Source organism: Balaenoptera ricei, chromosome 10, assembly GCF_028023285.1.
Source record: "Balaenoptera ricei isolate mBalRic1 chromosome 10, mBalRic1.hap2, whole genome shotgun sequence".
Taxonomy (NCBI): domain Eukaryota; kingdom Metazoa; phylum Chordata; class Mammalia; order Artiodactyla; family Balaenopteridae; genus Balaenoptera; species Balaenoptera ricei.
Genome location: NC_082648.1, coordinates 37,693,386 through 37,717,637, shown reverse-complemented (window position 1 = coordinate 37,717,637; position 24,252 = coordinate 37,693,386). Strand labels below are relative to the sequence as shown.

The 24,252-nt window shown below is 38.0% G+C and overlaps 1 protein-coding gene across 1 annotated transcript in view; it reads left to right on the top strand.

Annotated features, from left to right (window-relative positions):
• Positions 1–24,252, top strand: part of NELL2 (neural EGFL like 2) — a 367,245-nt gene that overhangs the window by 79,551 nt on the left and 263,442 nt on the right. Inside the window, exons 5-10 of the mRNA XM_059935715.1 lie at positions 13,316–13,489; positions 13,576–13,672; positions 16,773–16,845; positions 17,016–17,098; positions 18,332–18,460; positions 19,947–20,049. Of these exons, the coding sequence (XP_059791698.1) occupies positions 13,316–13,489; positions 13,576–13,672; positions 16,773–16,845; positions 17,016–17,098; positions 18,332–18,460; positions 19,947–20,049 (659 nt within the window). The remainder of the gene's footprint in view (positions 1–13,315; positions 13,490–13,575; positions 13,673–16,772; positions 16,846–17,015; positions 17,099–18,331; positions 18,461–19,946; positions 20,050–24,252) is intronic.

The window sequence follows — 24,252 nt, the reverse complement described above, 5'->3', positions numbered from 1 at the left end:
TAATTCAGAATAATGATAGTAAGGATGATCCAAAATCTGGGAAATAGAATAGACAAAATGCAAGAAACATTTAACAAGGACGTAGAAGAACTAAAGAGGAACCAAGCAATGATGAAAAACACAATAAATGAAATTAAAAATACTCTAGATGGGATCAATAGCAGAATAACTGAGGCAGAAGAACGGATAAGTGACCTGGAAGATAAAATGGTGGAAATAACTACTGCAGAGCAGGATAAAGAAAAAAGAATGAAAAGAATTGAGGACAGACTCAGAGACCTCTGGGACAACATTAAATGCACCAACATTCGAATTATAGGGGTCCCAGAAGAAGAAGAGAAAAAGAAAGGGACTGAGAAAATATTTGAAGAGATTATAGTTGAAAACTTCCCTAATATGGGAAAGGAAATAGTTAATCAAGTCCTGGAAGCACAGAGAGTCCCATACAGGATAAACCCAAGGAGAAACACGCCAAGACACATATTAATCAAACTGTCAAAAATTAAATATAAGGAAAACATATTAAAAGCAGCAAGGGAAAAACAACAAATAACACACAAGGGAATCCCCATAAGGTTAACAGCTGATCTTTCAACAGAAACTCTGCAAGCCAGAAGGGAGTGGCAGGATATACTTAAAGTGATGAAGGAGAAAAACCTACAACCAAGATTACTCTACCCAGCAAGGATCTCATTCAGATGTGATGGAGAAATTAAAACCTTTACAGACAAGCAAAAGCTGAGAGAGTTCAGCACCACCAAACCAGCTTTACAACAAATGCTAAAGGAACTTCTCTAGGAAGAAACACAAGAGAAGGAAAACACCTACAATAACAAACCCAAAACATTTAAGAAAATGGGAATAGGAACATACATATCGATAATTACCTTGAATGTAAATGGATTAAATGCTCCCACCAAAAGACACAGGCTGGCTGAATGGATACAAAAACAAGACCCATATATATGCTGTCTACAGGAGACGCACTTCAGACCTAGAGACACATACAGACTGAAAGTGAGGGGATGGAAAAAGATATTCCATGCAAATGGAAATCAAAAGAAAGCTGTAGTAGCAATTCTCATATCAGACAAAATAGACTTTAAAATAAAGACTATTACAAGAGACAAAGAAGGACACTATATAATGATCAAAGGATCGATCCAAGAGGAAGGTATAACAATTGTAAATATTTATGCACCCAACATAGGAGCACCTCAATACATAAGGCAAATAGTAACAGCCATAAAAGGGGAAATCGACAGCAACACAATCATAGTAGGGGACTTTAACACCCCACTTTCACCAATGGACAGATCATCCAAAATGAAAATAAATAAGGAAACACAAGCTTTAAATGATACATTAAACAAGATGGACTTAATTGATATTTATAGGACATTCCACCCAAAAACAACAGAATACACATTTTTCTCAAGTGTTCATGGAACATTCTCCAGGATAGATCATATCTTGGGTCACAAATCAAGCCTTGGTAAATTTAAGAAAATTGAAATTGTATCAAGTATCTTTTCTGACCACAACGCTATTAGACTAGATATGAATTACAGGAAAAGATCTGTAAAAAATACAAACACATGGAGGCTACACAATACACTACTTAATAACGAAGTGATCACTGAAGAAATCAAAGGGGAAATCAAAAAATACCTAGAAACAAATGACAATGGAGATACGATGACCCAAAACCTATGGGACGCAGCAAAAGCAGTGCTAAGAGGGAAGTTTATAGCAATACAAGCCTACCTCAAGAAACAGGAAACATCTCGAATAAACAACCTAACCTTGCACCTAAAGCAATTAGAGAAAGAAGAACAAAAAAACCCCAAAGCCAGCAGAAGGAAATAAATGATAAAGATTAGGTCAGAAATAAATGAAAAAGAAATGAAGGAAACAATAGCAAAAATCAATGAAACTAAAAGCTGGTTCTTTGAGAAGATAAACAAAATTGATAAACCATTAGCCAGACTCATCAAGAGAAAAAGGGAGAAGACTCAAATCAATAGAATTAGAAATGAAAAAGGAGAAGTAACCACTGACACTGCAGAAATACAAAAGATCATGAGAGATTACTACAAGCAACTCTATGCCAATAAAATGGACAACCTGGAAGAAATGGACAGATTTTTAGAAATGCACAAACTGCCGAGACTGAACCAGGAAGGAATAGAAAATATGAACAGACCAATCACAAGCACTGAAATTGAAAGTGTGATTAAAAACCTTCCAACAAACAAAAGCCCAGGACCAGATGGCTTCACAGGCGAATTCTATCAAACATTTAGAGAAGAGCTAACACCTATCCTTCTCAAACTCTTCCAAAATATTGCAGAGGGAGGAACACTCCCCAACTCATTCTACGAGGCCACCATCACCCTGATACCAAAACCAGACAAAGATGTCACAAAGAAAGAAAACTACAGGCCAATATCACTGATGAACATAGATGCAAAAATCCTCAACAAAATACTAGCAAACAGAATCCAACAGCACATTAAAAGGATCATACACCATGATCAAGTGGGGTTTATCCCAGGAATGCAAGGATTCTTCAACATACGCAAATCAATCAATGTGATACACCATATTAACAAATTGAAGGAGAAAAACCATATGATCATCTCAATAGATGCAGAGAAAGCTTTTGACAAAATTCAACACCCATTTATGATAAAAGCCCTGCAGAAAGTAGGCATAGAGGGAACTTTCCTCAACATAATAAAGGCCATATATGACAAACCCACAGCCAACATTGTCCTCAATGGTGAAAAACTGAAACCATTTCCACTAAGATCAGGAACAAGACAAGGTTGCCCACTCTCACCACTATTATTCAACATAGTTTTGGAAGTGTTAGCCACAGCAATCAGAGAAGACAAAGAAATAAAAGGAATCCAAATCGGAAAAGAAGAAGTAAAGCTGTCACTATTTGCAGATGACATGATACTATACATAGAGAATCCTAAAGATGCTACCAGAAAACTCCTAGAGCTAATCAATGAATTTGGTAAAGTAGCAGGATACAAAATTAATGCACAGAAATCTCTTGCATTTCTATACACTAATGACGAAAAATCTGAAAGTGAAATTAAGAAAACACTCCCGTTTACCATTGCAACAAAAAGAATAAAATATCTAGGAATAAACCTACCTAAGGAGACAAAAGACCTGTATGCAGAAAATTATAAGACACTGATGAAAGAAATTAAAGATGATACAAATAGATGGAGAGATACACCATGTTCCTGGATTGGAAGAATCAACATTGTGAAAATGACTCTACTACCCAAAGCAATCTACAGATTCAATGCAATCCCTATCAAACTACCACTGGCATTTTTCACAGAACTAGAACAAAAAATTTCACAATTTGTATGGAAACACAAAAGACCCCGAATAGCCAAAGCAATCTTGAGAACGAAAAATGGAGCTGGGGGAATCAGGCTCCCTGACTTCAGACTATATTACAAAGCTTCAGTAATCAAGACAGTTTGGTACTGGCACAAAAACAGAAATATAGATCAATGGAACAGGATAGAAAGCCCAGAGATAAACCCACACACATATGGTCACCTTATCTTTGATAAAGGAGGCAAGCATATACAGTGGAGAAAAGACAGCCTCTTCAATAAGTGGTGCTGGGAAAATTGGACAGGTACATGTAAAAGTATGAAATTAGAACACTCCCTGACACCATACACAAAAATAAACTCAAAATGGATTAAAGACCTAAGTGTAAGGGCAGACACTATCAAACTCTTAGAGGAAAACATAGGCAGAACACTCTATGACATACATGACAGCAAGATTCTTTTTGACCCAGCTCCCAGAGAAATGGAAATAAGAACACAAATAAACAAATGGGACCTAATGAAACTTAAAAGCTTTTGCACAGCAAAGGAAACCATAAACAAGACCAAAAGACAACCATCCGAATGGGAGAAAATATTTGCAAATGAAGCAACTGACAAAGGATTAATCTCCAAGATTTACAAGCAGCTCATGCAGCTCAATAACAAAAAAACGAACAGCCCAATCCAAAAATGGGCAGAAGACCTAAATAGACATTTCTCCAAAGAAGATATACAGATGGCCAACAGACACATGAAAGAATGCTCAACATCATTAATCATTAGAGAAATGCAAATCAAAACTACAATGAGATATCATCTCACACCGGTCAGAATGGCCATCATCAAAAAATCTAGAAACAATAAATGCTGGAGAGGGTGTGGAGGAAAGGGAATACTCTTGCACTGTTGGTGGGAATGTAAATTGATACAGCCACTATGGAGAACAGTATGGAGGTTCCTTAAAAAACTACAAATAGAACTACCATACCACCCAGCAATCCCAATACTGGGCATATACCCTGAGAAAACCATAGGTCAAAAAGAGTCATGTACCAAAATGTTCATTGCAGCTCTATTTACAATAGCCAGGACATGGAAGCAACCTAAATGTCCATCGACAGATGAATGGATAAAGCAGATGTGGCACATATGTACAATGGAATATTACTCAGCCATAAAAAGAAATGAAATGGAGGTATTTGTAATGAAGTGAATGGAGTTAGAGACTGTCATACAGAGTGAAGTAAGTCAGAGAAAAACAAATACAGTATGCTAACACATATATACGGAATCTAAGGGAAAAAAAAAAAAAAGGCCATGAAGAACCTAGTGGCAAGACGGGAATAAAGACACAGACCTACTAGAGAATGGACTTGAGGATATGGGGAGGGGGTGGGGTGAGATGTGACAGGGTAAGAGAGTGTCATGGACATATATAGAGTACCAAATGTAAAATAGATAACTAGTGGGAAGCAGCCGCATAGCACAGGGAGATCAGCTCGGTGCTTTGTGACCACCTAGAGGGGTGGGATGGGGAGGGTGGGAGGGAGGGAGATGCAAGGGGGAAGAGAAATGGGAACATATTGTATGTGTATAACTGATTCACTTTGTTATAAAACAGAAGTTAACACACCATTGTAACGCAATTATACTTCAATAAAGATGTTTAAAAAAAAATAATAATTCCCTGGGTAATCCCTATGCCTTTATGGCTTTCAATACAATCTCTATGTCTATGACTCCCAAGTCCTATTTCCATAATGGACCTCTCTCCATCTCAGACTGGTAGATCTAGCTGACCTCCCTACATGTCCTCTTGACTGCTCATTAGGTACTTTAAACATAACATATCTAAGTTTAAAACTTGGTTCAAATGATCCTTGTTTTTCTTAATTTGAGAATGCCTTGATTTCTTCATCTCTGAAGGATATTTTCGCTGGGTATAGGATTCTGGCCTGATAGCTTTTTCTTTCATCACATCAAAAATATTTTTCCACTTCCTTCTGGCTTTCATTGTTTCTTCTGGGGAATTCACTACCATTCTAATTGTTTTTTCCTATACATAATGTGTCAATTTTTTTTCTCACTGCTTTCAATATTTTTTTCTTTTTTTAAAAAAATTTTTATTTATTATTTATTTATTATGTTTATTTTTGGCTGTGTTGGGTCTTCGTTTCTGTGCGAGGGCTTCCTCCAGTTGCGGCGAGTGGGGGCCACTCTTCATTGCGGTGCGCGGGCCTCTCACCATCGCGGCCTCTCTTGTTGCGGAGCAGAGGCTCCAGACGCTTAGGCTCAGTAGTTGTGGCTCACGGTCCCAGCCGCTCCGCGACACGTGGGATCCTCCCATACCAGGGCTCGAACCCGTGTCCCCTGCACTGGCAGGCAGACTCTCAACCACTGCGCCACCAGGGAAGCCCAATATTTTTTTCTTTATTCTTAGTTTTCAGAAGTTTCATTATGATCAGTATTTCTTTGAGTTTGTCTTGTTTGGGGTTTGCACAGATTCTTGAATCTGTGAGTTTATGTCTCTGACCAGATTTGGGGAGCTTACAGCCATTATTTCTTCAAGTACTTTTTTAGTTCACCCTCTTTCTCCTCTTTTATGGGCTCTGATTATAAAAATGTTAGAACTTTTGTTATAATCTCCCAGGGCTCTGAGACTGTTCATTTTTTTTCAGTCTGTTTTGTCTCTACTGTTCAAATTGGATAATTTTTGTTCTGTCTTCCAGTTAACTGACTCTTTTTTGGTCCCCTCCATTTTGCTGTTGAGCTTTTTATTTCAGTTATTGTATTTTTCAGTTTTAAAATTTCCATTTGGTTCTTCTTTATTTATTTGGTCCTTCTATTTCTTTGCTGAGGCTTTCTAACTTTTTTTTTTTAATTTTTTAATTTTATTTTATTTATTTTTTTATACAGCAGGTTCTTATTAGTTATCCATTTTATACATATTAGTGTATATATGTCAATCCCAATCTCCCAATTCATCACACCACCACCCCCCCCAGCTGCTTTCTCCCCTTGGTGTCCATACGTTTGTTCTCTACATCTGTGTCTCTATTTCTGCCCTGCAAACCCGTTCATCTGTACCATTTCTCTAGGTTCCACATATATGCATTAATATATGGTATTTGTTTTTCTCTTTCTGACTTACTTCACTCTGTATGACAGTCTCTAGATCCATCCACGTCTCTACAAATGACCCAATTTCGTTCCTTTTTATGGCTGGGTAATATTCCATTGTATATATGTACCACAGCTTCTTTATCCATTGGTCTGTCAGTGGGCATTTAGGTTGCTTCCATGACCTGGTTATTGTAAGCAGTGCTGCAGTGAACATTGGGGTGCATGTGTCTTTTTGAATTATGGTTTTCTCAGGGTATATGCCCAGCAGTGGGATTGCTGGATCATATGGTAATTCTATTTTTAGTTTTTTAAGGAACCTCCATACTGTTCTCCATAGTGGCTGTATCAATTTACCTTCCCACCAAGAGTGCAAGAGGGTTCCCTTTTCTCCACACCCTCTCCAGCATTTGTTGCTTGTAGATTTTCTGATGATGCCCATTCTGACTGGTGTGAGGTGATACCTCATTGTAGTTTTGATTTGCATTTCTCTAATAATTAGTAATGTTGAGCAGATTTTCATGTGCTTTTTGGCCATCTGTATGTCTTCTTTGGAGAAATGTCTATTTAGGTCTTCTGCCCATTTTCTGATTGGGTTGTTTGTTCTTCTAATATTGAGGTGCATGAGCTGTTTATATATTTTGGAGATTAATCCTTTGTTCGTTTATTTGTTTGCAAATATTTTCTCCCATTCTGAGGGTTGTCCTTTCGTCTTATGGTTTCCTTTGCTGTGCAAAAGATTTTAAGTTTCATTAGGTCCCATTTGTTTATTTTTGTTTTTATTTTCATTACTCTAGGCGATGGGTCAAAAAAGATCTTGCTGTGATTTATGTCAGAGTGTTCTTCCTATGTTTTCCTCTAAGAGTTTTATAGTGTCCGGTATTGCATTTAGGTCACTAATCCATTTTTAGTTTATTTTTGTGTATGGTGTTAGGGAGTGTTCTAATTTCATTCTTTTCCATGTAGCTGTCCAGTTTTCCCAGCACCACTTATTGAAGAGACTCTCTTTTCTCCATTGTATATCCTTGCCTCCTTTGTCATAGATTAGTTGACCATAGGTGTGTGGGTTTATCTCTGGGCTTTCTATCCTGTTCCATTGATCTATATTTCTGTTTTTGTGCCAGTATCATATTGTCTTGACTACTGTAGCTTTGTAGTATAGTCTGAAGTCAGGGGGTCTGATTCCCATTTTTTCCCTCAAGACTGGTTTGGCTATTCAGGGTCCTTTGTGTTTCCATACAAATTTTAAGATATTTTGTTCTAGTTCTGTAAAAAATGCCATTGGTAATTTGATAGGGATTGCATTGAATCTGTAGATTGCTTTGTGTAGTATAGTCATCTTCACAATATTGATTCTTCCAAACCAAGAACATGGTATATCTCTTCATCTGTTTGTGTCATCTTTGATTTCTTTCATCAGTGTCTTATAGTTTTCTGCATACAGGTCTTTTGTCTCCCTAGGTAGGTTTATTCCTAGGTATTTTATTCTTTTTGTTGCAGTGGTAATTGGGAGTGTTTCCTTAATTTCTCTTTCTGATCTTTTGTTGTTAGTGTATAGGAAAGCAAGAGATTACTGTGCATTAATTTTGTATCCTGAAAGTTTACCAAATTCATTGATTAGCTCTAGTACTTTTCTGGTGGCATGTTTAGGATTCTCTATGTATAATATCATGTCATCTGCAAACAGTGACAGTTTTACTTCTTCTTTTCCAATTTGTATTCCATTTACTTCTTTTTCATCTCTGATTGCCATGGCTAGGACTTCCAAAATTATGTTGAATAATAGTGGCGAGAGTAGATGTCCTGCCTTGTTCCTAATCTTAGAGGAAATGCTTTCAGTTTTTCACCATTGAGAATGATGTTTGCTGTGGGTTTGTCATATACGGCCTTTAGTATATGCAGATAGGTTCACTCTATGCCCACTTTCTGGAGAGTTTTTATCATAAATGGGCATTGAATTTTGTCAAAAGCTTTTTCTCCATCTATTGAGAAGATCATATGGTTTTTATTCTTCAGTTTGTTAATATGGTGTATCACATTGATTGATTTGCATATATTGAAGAATCCTTGCATCCCTGAGATAAATCCCACTTGATCATGGTGTATGATCCTTTTAATGTGTTGTTGGATTGTTTGCTAGTATTTTCTTGAGGATTTTTGCAACTATATTCATCAGTTATATTGGTCTGTAATTTTCTTTTTTTGTAGTATCTTTGTCTGGTTTTGGTATCAGGGTGACAGTGGCCTCATAGAATGAGTTTGGGAGTGTTCCTTCCTCTGCAATATTTTGGAAGAGTTTGAGAAGGATGGGTGTTAGCTCTTCTCTAAATGTTTGATAGATTTCACTTGTGAAGCCATCTGGTCCTGGACTGTTGTTTGTTGGAATATTTTTAATCACAGTTTCCATTTCATTACTTGTGATTGGTCTGTTCATATTTTCTATTTCTTGCTGGTTCAGTCTTGGAAGGTTATACCTTTCTAAGAATTTGTCCATTTCTTCCAGGTTGTCCATTTTATTAGCATAGAGTTGCTTGTAGTAGTCTCTTAGGATGCTTTGTATTTCTGTGGTGTCTGTTGTAACTTCTCCTTTTTCATTTCTAATTTTATTGATTTTAGTCCTCTCTCTCTTTTTCTTGATGAGTCTGGCTAATGGTTTATCAATTTTGTTTATCTTCTCAAGAACCAGCTTTTAGTTTTATTGATCTTTGGTGTTGTTTTCTTTGTTTCTATTTCATTTATTTCTGCTCTGATCTTTATGATTTCTTTCCTTCTACTAGCTTTGGGTTTTGTTTGTTCTTCTTTCTCTAGTTCCTTTAGGTGTAAGGTTAGATTGTTTATTTGAGATTTTTCTTGTTTCTTCAGGTAGGCTTGTAGTGCTATAAACTTCCATCTTAGAACTGCTTTTGCTGCATTCCATAGGTTTTGGATTGTCTTGTGTTCATTGTCATTTGTCTCTAGGTATTTTTTGATTTCCTCTCTGATTTCTTCAGTGATCTCTTGGTTATTTAGTAACGTATAAAATAACCTCCATGTGTTTGTGTTTTTTACATTTTTTCCCTGTAATTCATTTCTAATCTCATAGCATTGTGGTCAGAAAAGATGCTTGATATGATTTCAATCTTCTTAAATTTACTAAGGCTTGATTTGTGACCCAAGATGTGATCTATCCTGGAGAATGTTCCATGTGCACTTGAGAAGAAAGTGTAATCTGCTGTTTTTGGATGGAATGTCCTATAAATATCAATTAAATCTATCTGGTCTATTGTGTCATTTAACGCTTGTGTGTCCTTATTAATTTTCTGTTTGGATGATCTGTCCATTGTTGTAAGTGAGGTGTTAAAGTCCCCCACTATTATTGTGTTACTTTCGACTTCCTCTTTTATAGCTGTTAGCAGTTGCCTTATGTATTGAGGTGCTCCTATGTTGGGTGTATATATATTTACAATTGTTATATCTTCTTTTTGGACATTATGTAGTGTCCTCCCTTGTCTCTTGTAACATTCTTTATTTTAAAGTCTACTTTATCTGTTATGAGTACTGCTTCTCCAGCTTTATTTTGATTTGTATTTCCATGGAATATCTTTTTCCATCCCCTCACTTTCAGTCTGTATGTGTCCCTAGGTCTGAAGTGGGTCTGTTGTAGACAGCATATATGTGGGTCTTGTTTTTGTATCCATTCAGTGAGCCTGTGTCTTCTGGTTGGAGTATTTAATCCATTAACGTTTAAGGTAATTATTGATATGTATGTTCCTATTACCATTTTCTTAATTGTTATGGGTTTGTTTTTGTAGGTCCTTTTCTTCTCTTGTGTTTCTCACTTAGAGAAGTTCCTTTAGCATTTGTTGTAAAGCTGGTTTGTTGGTGCTGAATTCTCTTAGCTTTTGCTTGTCTGTAAAGCTTTTGATTTCTCCATCAATGCTGAATGAGATATTTGCTGGGTAGAGTAATGTTGGTTGTACGTTTTTCCCTTTCATCACTTTAAATACATTATGCCACCCCCTTGTGGCTTGTAGAGCTTCTGCTGAGAAATCAGCTGTTAACCTTATGGGCGTTCTCTAGTATGATATTTGTCGTTTTCCCTTGTTGCTGTCAATAATTTTTATTTTTCTTTAATTTTTGTCAGTTTGATTACTATGTGTCTCTGCGTGTTTCTCCTTGGGTTCATCCTGCTTGGGACTCTCTGTGTTTCCTGGACTTGGGTGACTATTTCCTTTCCCATGTTAGGGAAGTTTTTGACTATAATCTCTTCAAATATTTTCTCTGGTCCTTTCTCTCTCCCTTCTCCCCTGGGACCCCTGTAATACGAATGTTGTTGCATTTCATGGTGTCCCAGGGGTCTCTTAGGCTGTCTTCATTTCTTTTCATTCCTTTTTCTTTATTCAGTTCCACAGCAGTGAATTCCACCATTCTGTCTTCCAGGTCACTTATCCGTTCTTCTGCCTCAGTTATTCTGCTATTGATTCTTTCTAGTGTGTTTTTCATTTTAGTTACTGTATTGTTCATCTCTGTTTGTTTGTTCTTTAATTCTTCTAGGTCTTTGTTAAACAGTTCTTGCATCTTCTCGATCTGTGCCTCCATTCTTATTCCGAGGTCCTGGGTCATCTTCACTATCATTATTCTGAATTCTTTTTCTGGAAGGTTGCCTATCTCCACTTCATTTAGTTGTTTTCCTGTGGTTTTATCTTGTTCCTTCATCTGGTATATAGCCATCTGCCTTTTCATCTTGTCTATCTTTCTGTGAATGTGGTTTTTGTTCTACAGGCTGTAGAATTGTAGTCCTTCTTGATTCTGCTGTCTGCCCTCTGGTGGATGAGACTATATAAGAGGCTTGTGCAAGCTTCCCGATAGGAGGGACTGGTGGTAGGTAGAGCTGGGTGTTGCTCTGGTGGCAGAGTTCAGTAAAACTTTAATTGACATGTGTGCTGATGGGTGGGGCTGGGTTCCCTCCCTGTTGGTTGTTTGGCCTGAGGCAACCCAACACTGGAGCCTACCCGGGCTCTTTGGTGGGGGTAATGGCAGATTCTGGGAGGGCTCACGCCAAGGAGTACTTCCCAGAACTTCTGCTGCCAGTGTCCTCGTCCTCACGGTGGGACAGTGCCACCCCCGCCTCTGCAGGAGAACCTCCAACACTAGCAGGTAGTTCTGGTCCAGTCTCATGTGGGGTCACTGCTTCTTACCCTGGGTCCTGATGTGCACACTACTTTGTGTGTGCCCTCCAAGAGTGGAGTCTTTGTTTCCTCCAGTCCTGTCGAAGCCCTGCCATCAAATCCTGCTATCCTTCAAAGTCTGATTCTCTCGGAGTTCCTCCTCCCGTTGCTGGACCCCCAGGTTGGGAAGCCTGATGTGGGGCTCAGAACCTTCACTCCAGTGGGTGGAGTTCAGTGGTATAAGTGTTCTCCAGTTTGTGAGTCACCCATCTGGCCATTATGGGATTTGATTTTATTGTGCTTGTGCCCCTCCTACCATCTCATTGTGGCTTCTCCTTTATCTTTGGATGTGGGGTATCTTTTTTGGTGAGTTCCAGTGTCTTCCTGTTGATGATTGTTTAGCAGTTAGTTGTGATTCCAGTGCTCTTGCAAGAGGGAGAGCACATCCTTGTACTCCACCATCTTCAACCAATCTCAGCCTCTAACTTTTTTTCTTTTGTTTCAAGTGTGTTCAAATATGTTTGTAATTGCTCATTTTAATCAATGCTTCTTTAAAATCTTTGTCAGGTGATTTTCACATCTCTGTCATCTTGTGATGTTGATATCTATTGATTGTCTTTTTTCATTATATTTGAGATCTTTCTGATTCTTGGTATGGTGTTTGATTTTTGATTGAAACTTGGATATTTTTGTATAATGTTTTGAGACTTGGTTTGAAACATGGATATATTTGTATGATGTTCTAAGTCTTGGATCTCATTTAAACTGCATATTTTATGTGACTTTCTCTGACAATGCACTGGCAGAGGATGAGGGGGTGTCATCTTGTTATTTCCAGGTGGAACTAGAAATCCATGTTCCCTACTAGGCCTTCAGTTGACAATTAAGTGAGAACTTTTATTATTTCTGGGTGAGGGGGTGGAAGTTCCAACTGCCCACACGGTCTCTACCAGACACTCTGGTAGGGATGGTGTCATTACTACAGGGTGATGGTGAAAGTTCTGACTCTCCACTAGGCCTCCTCTGAGAAGGCAGTGTGCTTTGTTACTAGGGATGGAACATGGTCTCCACTGATGCCATCGTTCATCTCATTACTGGCTGACAGGGTTACAATTCTTGGCTCTCTAGTTGGCCTTTGCTGGCACCACCCTGGCAGAGGTGTTGGGTACCTGATTTCTGCCTCAAGAGAGTGGAAATCTAGACTCCCCACTTAGCCTTTGCTGACATGTTTGGGGATGGAATCACAGTTTTTCCTGTGGTACTTGGCTGGAATAGAGTGGTTGTTCTCTAAAAGTTTTTGCCTTTCTGGGCTTCTTTTTTGGTACTTTAGCTGGAGTGAGCAGGCTTTTGAGGGGAATTGTTTTGTCTGCATCCATTGGTATTTCCAGGTTGCTGGCTTCTCCAGCTCCAAGACTGGCATATATGAGGAAAAAAGAAAACCCACTTCACTCACCATTCTGTTGTTACTCGGGCCCTGAGTGCCCTTGCATTTTTAAAAAATTTTCTCCATCTTTCAGACTCTTATTGTTTGTTTTATAATATACTTTTTAGTTGTACTTACTGGGAGGAATAGGAAAAGTATGTCTATTCCATCTTTCTGGAGACAGAGGTCATGTACATCATTTTTGAGCTTTATTTTCAATGGGCCTCGTGTGATTCTTCTTCTCTGTGCAGGTACCTGGAACTGGAAAGCAGCGGCCATCGGAATGAAGTCAGACTGCACTACCACTCCGGCAGCCACCATCCTCACACAGAAGTGTTTCCTTACATTTTGGCTGATGATAAGTGGCACAAGCTCTCCTTAGCCATCAGTGCCTCCCACTTGATTTTACACGTCGACTGCAATAAGTAAGTGAAATGTTCTCAGTTCAGGTAATGGAAGATTCTAAGAAACGATGGTTAATACACATTACTTACCTGATGCTTCTTTACAGAATATATGAAAGAGTCGTGGAAAAGCCTTCCACAGACTTGCCTGTGGGCACATCATTTTGGCTGGGACAGAGAAATAATGCACACGGATATTTTAAGGTATTTTCTGACTAAACTCTGAGCGTAAAGTGTAAATATAAATGCTTTTTAATGAATTCGGAAAAGTACGTTTTGCTTTTTATGGTGTAAAGCAAAATAATTTGATGTGTATAGTTTTTTTCTATTTGTGTCTATTTCTGTTTTAGTTTTTTTTTTACACTGGTGTTTAATTTAGCCGGTCAGCACTATTTTCTCTTTTTTTTCCTGAATGAGTTTGAACTTTAGACATAACAGAGATAATCACAAGGCTCAGTCAGGGCAGTTAACATCTTCTTGAAATCAGGCACTCAAAGTAATAAAAATCTAAAATGTTAATATACAAATAAACTCTCTGCCTTTGAAACATAACCTTTGATGATACTTTTATAGGGGTGTTAATAATAGAGGATTAAAACTTTTCAATATTCATTATTCATGGTCTCTTTGTACTTCTGAAAGTGAGAAAGGAATACATATATATGCACAAATCCATCAAAGCTAGATAGCAGTTATAATTTATATCTTTTTCTTATTGTCTATTTAGAGACACACTCCATGGAATTGCATCACGGGATCTAAAAGACATACCATTTAACTTTCAGTATTTTAAGGTTGAGGAAATAAAGTCCAGAAAATTGCTTGACTACAAGCCCATAGTGTAATCATTTTCCCCCCAGTGACTCTGACACTGCCTGTCATACAGAAGAGGATCGACAGATGGTTGTTAAATGAAAGAATGATAGGTGATGTGTCTAACTCATGGATTTCTAGCTAGAGTAGGTACCAGTAACTTTAAAATTGTGTTCAAAGAAAGGTTTGTATTCCCGGAAAGGTATTTTAAAAACTTACTTAAACTGCCACCTGGAAACCAAGTGCTTTGAATATGTTATTTCATCGAATCCTAGTCTTGCTAGCCTTGGTGCAGGGCCTTTTTTATTTTTTTAAAATCTCTTTTACATATGCATAAACCTGTTCAGAGAGGTTAAACAACTTATCCAAAGCCAGTCATGGGGAATTGATCCCATGCTTGTGAGTCCTGAAAAATCAGTGCTCTTTTCCCACATAATGGATAGCAAGTTTGTGCTACAGGTGCCGAGTCTCTCCTCTATTTAATCATGGCACTCTTCCCCATGGAGCCCAGATGTGGCATCAGAAACCTTCTCACACGTCCGTTATGTGTACTATTCTAGGGGCCATAATTTTTACTGTAGACTGTAAATGGTGCTCACTAGATTTGGGCAGTGCACAACCTATAGAACTCTACATGGTAGCTTTGCTTTCATGTTGCTGCTACCAAGTGATAGGATTTTGTTGTATACAAGTTGCTTCCCTGATCCAAGCCCCAAGCAAACAGCAGATCCAGCAATTGCCACATAATATACTTAAATATTTATCATTTACACTGACACTGTTTTTTTTTTTTTTTTTTTTTAAAGATTTATTTATTTAATTGATTGATTGGTTGCTATGTTGGGTTTTCGTTTCTGTGGTAGGGCTTTCTCTAGTTGTGGCGAGCGGGGGCCACTCTTCATCGCGGTGCGCGGGCCTCTCACTATCGCGGCCTCTCTTGCTGCGGGGCACAGGCTCCAGACGCGCAGGCTCAGCAATTGTGGCTCACGGGCCCAGTCGCTCCCCGGCATGTGGGATCCTCCCAGACCAGGGCTCGAACCCGTGTCCTCCGCATCCGCAGGCAGACTCTCAACCACTGCGCCACCAGGGAAGCCCCTGACACTGTTTTTGTACCATGCTATTAATCAGATTAAATATGTAGAAGATATATAGGCCAGGATTTGACTAGTAAATCTTTGTAGGTACATTCAAAATTGTCTTAATAATATGTTGGTATGTCACCTCTGACATTAAACGTTCTATTTCCATTTTTCAAAGGGATAAAGTGAAATATTACTTAAAGAAAATATATAAAGATGTTGAAGGAAGAGAGAGGGGTGGTGAATGAAAGGGACAGCTGGAGTGTGTCTGATGAGGTCGTTTCTGAGCTACCATTTGGCCATTGCTTTAAGAGCCTTGTAAGCTGGAAGCTAATTATATCTTAATGACAAAGGATGCATGTAAACTTCACATGTAAACATGTGATGTGACCTTCTGTATAAAATGGGTCATTTCCAGTTGGCATTTTAAAAAATTTTAGGCTAAACTTTCTGTACTCCTAAGGACTCATCACTAAGTCTTGCTGTAGCTGTTTAATAAATCTCTTGTCCTTTTTTTTTTTTTTTAAAGTTTGTTCCCCCAGAAAGGGAAACTGGAAGCTGAGGAGGTTAACTCTTGCATGAGGCAGCAGTTTTTTGTTTTTGTTTTTTTTTTTAAATTTATTTATTTATTTATTTTTGGCTGTGTTGGGTCTTCGTTTCTGTGCGAGGGCTTTCTCTAGTTGCAGCGAGCGGGGGCCACTCTTCATCGCGGTGCGCGGGCCTCTCACTATCGCGGCCTCTCTTGTTGCGGAGCACAGGCTCCAGACGCGCCGGCTCAGTAATTGTGGCTCACGGGCCCAGTTGCTCCGTGGCATGTGGAATCTTCCCAGACCAGGGCTCGAACCCGTGTCCACTGCATTGGCAGGCAGATTCTCAACCACTGCGCCACCAGGGAAGCCCTCTTGTCCTTTTTAAATTGAGAAATTCACTTTAAAATATCCAACCGAGAAACAAGAAATGCTCAAATAAACATTGCTCTTATGACTTAGCTTTTCTCTTGTTTTCTTTTTGATGATTGCAGTTAACTTAAAACTGGTATCAGTTTCACTGTTGTTGAAACCCAAAGTGATTTTCAGGTTGATTTTTAAAGGTCATTTTCAAGCCTTTCTTCAGTGGCTAACTAAAAATAACTTCCCCAAACACATACTATTGCCTCTTAATTATATCTTGACATTTAATCTTAAGGCTTTGAAAATATTATCAATAAGAAAGTACGTAGGTAATCATCTATTTTGCCTGCCTGATGTTTTTCTTTCCCTTTGGTTTGAAGTCAAAGCAATGTATTCAAAAAGATTTTATTCAGGGATTTTGGTGAGTCTATCCTGTAATGTTTCCCTTCATGAACTTGACTGTTGAACATAATTTGGGTAGATGAAAGTAATACGTCTTTTTCAAAATTTTTTCTCACACAGGGTATAATGCAAGACGTGCAATTACTTGTCATGCCCCAAGGATTTATTGCTCAGTGCCCAGATCTTAATCGCAGTAAGTCCATTAGTTCTCGCACCGTGTAATGAAAAGTATGCTTCTTGCTTAGTTTTGTCCAAAATGTCAGTTTGAAATTGGAGTTCTCATATATTAGTTGTCAGCATAGACTTAACCAGATTGAACTCCTTATAAATATAACTTGACCAATGTGGTGTTTGTAATTCTAGCCTGTCCAACTTGCAATGACTTTCATGGACTCGTGCAGAAAATCATGGAGCTGCAGGACATTTTAGCCAAAACATCAGCCAAGGTAAAAGCTCCTTAGAAAGAGAGTCTGGGGGAGCTCAAAAATCCTTGAGGTTCCTTACAATTCCTTTTATAACCACAGTTGTTCACCTTTGAGACTTTTCTTATACCCTACCGTGTACCAGGACTGAACCGAAATCCCTGCTCAAGAAAGGGGCTTATAAATATTCAAACCCTTGCCATCTGTATAACAAATGATTCAGTAAATCAAGAATGAGGCAGATTACTCCCCTGCTTATTACGACAGTAGGATTTATTGTTTAATTTAGTTTTTATTATTACTTAGTTTTTCTTTGCAAGGAAGGAGCCCAGAGGACATTGTAAAGAATATGAGCACTAGAATTATGTCAAGGAAATGGTCCCACAAAATCTTTCTACCACTGTGTTACAGTTGTAGGAATATTGGCTGTCTTAAGCCTGTATCAAGTTTACCTATAGTTTCACCAGGCTGTTGTCATGTTGCATAGCAGTTACGTATGACCTGAAAGTTGTGTTGTATATCAGTGATTTGTTTCTGACCCAATATATATTCTAAAATTATGTTTGCACTCGAGCAAACATAGTCATGAAATTAAACATTTTTAAAAATGGAAAATGCTTCTCTGCATTGTGGATGATGCTATTTTGACTTAGCCTTCTTTTGCATCATATAAATCCTGCTTTTTTCCCCCCAAAGGCAGGGGGCAAGTTTACTACAAAAAGAAGAGGGGAAAAAATCCTTTCTTTTAAATTAAAGGCTTAAGTCATTTGCAGCAACATGGGTGGACCTAGAGATTATCATACTAATTAAGTAAGTCAGAAAGAGAAAGACAAATACCATACGATATCATTTATATGTAGAATCTAAAATATGACACAAATGAACTTACCTATGAAACAGAAAAAGACTCACACACATAGAGAACAGACTTGTGGTTGCCAAGGGGGAGGTGGGTGAGGGAGGGATGGATTGGGAGTTTGGGATTAGCAGATGCAAACTATTATATATAGAGTGGATAAACAATAAGGGCCTACTGTATAGCACAGGAAACTATATTCAATATCCTGTAATAGATCACAATGGAAAAGAATAAAATGAAAAAAATAAAGGCTTACGTATATTTATAATAAATAGTTGATGGGCACAGCCATCATTACAGCTATTCACCTGAAAAACAGTCAGATGCCTGTTGGAGTATTTTGCCTTTCTGCATTGCTGGAATGGTGAACAATATGAACCCCTTCCTTTGTGCCACAGCTGTCTCGAGCCGAACAGCGAATGAATAGATTGGACCAGTGCTATTGTGAAAGGACTTGCACCATGAAGGGAACCACCTACCGAGAATTCGAGTTGTGGACAGACGGCTGTAAGAACTGCACATGCCTGGTATGGCTTTTGCTGGAGTTCAGACTAAGGGAACTCAGATGTCCCCACTCTTTAAAAATTTATTAAAACAATGTCATCATGAAAATTTCAAGACCCATTTCCTCAAGACACAACACTAAAGTGCCAGTAAACCCGGTCAAATCTAAAGAACTGTGTGTTGCATTATTAAAGACACTTTCTAGCCTATAAAGATGATCAGGGTTTAAGAATGCTCTAAAGTTTTAAGTTTATTGGTCCACACATGAAGTTAACAATTTAAATTGGGTGAGTAAAGGGATTCCCAAAGGATTCTATCCTGTTATCCTTAACTTTTTCAGGGATTTTCCCCTCATGTTTTATTAATGCATTTTGATAAAACTAAATTAAGTGCAACAGGAAATACTGTGTCCAGATTGGGCTGTACAAACAAATAATGGAGTTTAAATAATCTTTAAAAGTTTACTAATACAGTGGAATACAAATTATAGAGTATAAATAAGTTTGAGTTCTTTAATTGCTCACTAATTAAGTAGAATATTTAGTGCATTATTATTTCACACATGTAAGTTCATTTTCAAAGAAAAGTTCAAAATGAGTTTAGTTTTGAACTTTTAAATTCCACATGAATTATCTGTTAAAACTCGTTGACTGGAAAGAAGTCAGAGGTCTAAAAAAATTTTTCCCAAGTTCATCCAGTTTATTCAAAAGTGGAACATCATGATGTAAGAAGTTCAAAGTTAGCTGTGAAATAACCGTACATGTGTGTACGTGTGTGCCTGCTTTGTATGATTTCTGTTCAGGAACATATATTCCTATTAGTCATAGCATTTTACAAATACAGTAAAACCTTCCCAACTTGTTAAATGGGCGCCAAAAATCAAATTGAGTAAAATACAAGATGTGGTATGGTGAACTCAATAAAGCGACTAGAAAAGCAGCTAACCTACCTGGGAGTTCTGGGTGACCTTTGGGAATCAAATTCCTTGAGGTCCCCTTTGCAGTGTGGCACCTCTTGTGATGATTGTCAGCATCAATTCATGGTGGTGGCCTGTCCAAGCTTAAATATCCTTGGGAAGATTTCGGCATCCTGAGACTGGGTCTCCAGCGCGGCAGCAGCTCTTCCAAAAATCTCCTCCTTTGTTGATGCTCATTTTGTGAGCCATCTGGGGAGACACGAGTGCCCCAGGCTGACCCTCAGCCTGCTGTTTCCCTGTCAGCAGGTGCCCTTCCCTCCACACCTGTCCTCATCCACTTCACAAGAGGAGGTGAGAACTCTAGCTCAGTTGCTGGACAGAAAATGGAGCCAATCACCATCTGTGTTATGACCCGACTTGTATTACTGTGGGTTTTACTGTATTATGGGTTTTGCTGTATAATAACCAAAGAGAATAGTGGTATTTATGACATTTTACATGAAGAGTTTGAAATTTAAGAAATATATTAAACAATACTTGAAAGCTACCAAGCTGCAACTTGGAAATTCTTTAAAATACTGTTTTCTTTTCAGAATGGAACCATCCAGTGTGAAACTCTGATTTGCCCAAATCCTGACTGCCCCCTCAAGTCGGCTCCTGCATACGTGGATGGCAAGTGCTGTAAGGAATGCAAATGTGAGCATAACTTTTATGATGAATACTTTTTTTGGCAAAAATAAAGCTTTGTATTAATAAATATTCACCCATCATGGGTTTAATCTGGGTAAGCTAAATAGCTTTTAGAAATGATGGAAATACCTTCTCTATTTTGGTTGAGCAATTCTTTTCCACTTAAAAGTGCTATACTTGTATTTTAGCAAGAAAGTTTTTCTTGGAGGGATCTATTCTGTATAGTGACAGTAGTAGCAAAGCTGTGTAAGAAACTTAGTGGAAAGTGTTTCTCTCATTAACACTGCCTGATACAAATACCTCTCAACTAGGTTGAGAATAGTCCACACTCAGTCAAGATAAACAAGAAAATCCAAGATACAAGTGACCTTCAACAGCAGAAGATACAAAACTCTATTAGTCCAAACCACAGAAGTGCTCATTGTTATAGGAGCGTCCAGTGTGGACAGGGCAGGGCCATGGTCTTAATTCATAAGAAGAGGCTCATGCCACTGAATGAGGAAGCCATCTGCCTTTTAGCAGCTGTTGTATGCAGTTCACTTCTGATGTCTGGAAATGCTCTTTGAATCGATAGCTATCCTCAGATGGGTTCTAAATCATTTATTTAATAACATAAATCATCGCATCTCTATTACTTACACTTTAAAAGATTGCCTTAAGTCCATGTTAAAAGTAGCATTTAAAATTTAGCTATTATTATTATTTTTTTTACCATGCAATAGTAACATATATGAAAACTGGGTAGTTACAAAGTTTGCAGACTATATAGGGCTGTGTAAGTGCAGTATAAGCATACACACACATGCACGCACACGCACACAAGACAGAAAGGGGGGAGGGCAAGGGAGAGGGAAACACAAGTAACAGCTGCTCTTTCTAGGGATTTGATGCTCACTGGTCTCCTTTACCACTGCCGTACCTTCCTCTTGCCTACACAGTGTGCAAGATGCTCCTTCTGGTGAGAGTGACAAGTTCTCAGAGAAAAATCAGGAAGTCGCTTTGTAGTCCATTGATGTAATTCCCTCAGGAGCTCATGTATATTTAATTTTGTTAGACTTTACCTTGAAGCCAATCCATTTCATGAGAGTGTATTAGCCTAGTCAAGTAAATTTGGCTGAACCAGGAAAGGTTGAATGCAGTCGTTCTCACACATGTCACCAGCTAATTTCCTTGGTGAGGGGTAATCTGAGTTCTTCCTTGAACTTGTATTAATAATGAAAAGCTCGTGATGATATTCTGTAGTTTTCTTCGTAGATGCTTGGAGGTAGGAGGAAGAAGGGCCCTCTCTAGGACTTTATAGTCATAACACAACAGTAGCAGGAATCATACTTTTGGCTTTTATTTCTTTCATCCTTTCCACTGATACTTCTACATTGTTACCTGTGAATATTTACATTCACATTTACATTAAGTGATGTTGATTTTATTAGAGACAGGCTGATTGAAATAATGGACCATCATGATAGATGGATTAGTCAGAAGTTGTGAATTTCAGTTCTGCTTTTACCATTTGTCTCTGTTACCAAGAGTAAGCTGCCGATTAAATCAGACTGTGCTTGAAATCTTCCCAGAAAGCATGTAGTTAGACTTAATGAAATGGTAAAATATTTTGAAATTCATTAATGCAAAGTGTTTCTGGCAGACTTTGGTGTTAATGATTGGAAATCAACTGTATCTCATACATAAAATAGTGAAAGCTGCAAGTAAGTGATCAATGAGGGGACCATAGCATCACTGGAAAAGTATCAAAATAATTCATTTGAGTCTTTCATTTCATGCGGTTAAAAAATAATAAGGATTAAGTGACTTTGTCTTTCTGGTCATATTCAGTGATATGAGTGCTGTGGAATATAGAGGATTTGTGTCCTATAGTTGGTTATATTTCGAGTATTTGAACCTCTAGTTCTGATGAATTCAACATTTTACGAGGGCTAGCATGATATTTTCAGTAAACACCCATAGATTTTTTTTTTTCCTACGAGAAATAGGTATTTAGTTCATATGGTAAATATTATTAGAGATTATTTGGGAATGTGTCTCATGCACAAAACTTTTTATGCAGAAAAGAAATAACTTTTTATTGAGTATAATTTATATACTATGTAATTTACCCATTAAAAAAAAGTGTACAATTCAGTATATTTTAGTATATTTGTAAGGTTGTTCAACCATCATCACTACCTAATTCCAGGACATTTTCATTATGCCAGAAAGATACCCCATAACCGTTAAGAATCATTCTGCCCTCCCCTCTCCTGCCAACCCCTGGCAACCGCTAATCTACTTTCTGTTCCTATGTATTTGCTTATTCTGGGCATTTCATATAAACGCAATATACAGTATCCACATGCATAAATTTAAAAACAGTCACTAGAAGTATTTCAGGAAATGTGCTTCTGAAAAGTTTTGCAAAAAATATTTTATAAAGGATAAATAATATTTACAATAAATTTAACAATCATTAGCCGACTTGTTTAGATAGTTCAGATTTTCATATGTGCTGAAAGTGGGAGAAGCTAATAGTTATACAGATCCATGATGTTCTGTGTGTTTGTGTATGTGTGTGTGTGTGTGTGTGTGTGTGTGTGTGTGTTTCACTGTTACATATGAGGGGAAGGAAACAGTATCATTTTCCTATGTAAATTTCCCCAGTAGTATCAGTGTTACAATTTACGAGAACTTAATTTCAGTGGAATATAATTTCTATGTGTTTTACTTTTTAAAACACAAACATAAGCCTTCCTCTTTATTATTATTATTATTATTATTATTATTATTATTATTGGAGTAAAATTGCTTTACAATGTTGTGTTAGTTTCCGCTATACAATGAAGTGAATCAGCTATATGTATACCTATATCCCCTCTCTTGGACCTCCCTCCCACCCCCATCCCACCCATCTAGGTCGTCACAGAGCACCGAACTGAGCTCCCTGTGCTATACAACAGGTTCCCACTAGCTATCTGTTTTACACATGGTAGTGTATTTATGTCAAACCTAATCTCCCAATTCATCCCACCCTCCCCTTCCCCCTCTGTGTCCACATGTCTGTTCTCTACATCTGCGTCTCTATTCCTGCCCTATAAGTAGGTTCATCTGTACCATTTTTCCAGATTCCACATATATACTTTAATATACGATATTTGTTTTTCTCTTTCTGGCTGGCTTCACTCTGTATGAAGTACTCTAGGTCCATCCACATCTCTACAAATGACCCAGTTTTGTTCCTTTTTATGGCTGAGTAATATTCCATTGTATATATGTACCACATCTTCTTTATCCATTCATCTATCGTTGGACATTTAGGCTGCTTCCATGTCCTGGCTATTGTAAATAGTGCTACAGTGAACATTGGGGTACATGTGTCCTTTTGAATTATAGTTTTCTCAGGGTATATGCCCAGGAGTGGGCTTGCTGGGTCATATGGTAGTTCTATTTTTAGTTTTTTAAGGAACCTTCACACTGTTCTCCATAGTGGCTGTATCAATTTACATTCCCATCAACAGTGCAGGAGGGTTCCCTTTTCTCCACACCCTCTCCAGCATAAAAAATGGGCGGAAGACCTAAATAGACATTTCACCACAGCCTTCCTCTTACACGCTGCACTCATTTGATCTTTGAAACTCTTTGGCTCCATAGCCTTTTTAATGACATAAAATTAACAAAGTATATTCTTTAGTGAGAACTATTTAAAGAGATTAATCATTTATTGTTTCTAAAGCCCTCGGAAGGGAAAACATGTAACCGAACCGCTGAACTGTTACTCTGCCAAGGCTGAAAGGAACAAAGCACGTGCACGCGGCCAGTCCTTTCTGGTGTTCTTTATTTACTGTTTTCAGCCTTGTTGCGTCAGAGTTGTTTGTGCAACTCTGAGCAGCCCTATTTTGCAGCCTGCTTTATATTTTCCCTCTGTAACTTCAGCTCTAGCCCTTTATCCAAATATAAATACTGTTGAATAGTAAGAAGGTTGTTATTCTGGGAAAGAAGTCAGAGAGAACCAAGCCTGTCACTTTTCTTTATTTGACTCGACATAAGCAAAGCGTTGGGAGGAGGGGCTAAACCTTTTATGCCTCTACCGTTGAGCCACTGTGGTGGAATTAAACAGGTTGAAATCCAAAGGCAGGAATGCACCAGTGCCAAAATCATTAAGGTAATAATAGTCACAACTATAATGAAGTCATATCACTTCCTCAGATTAGAGGACACATA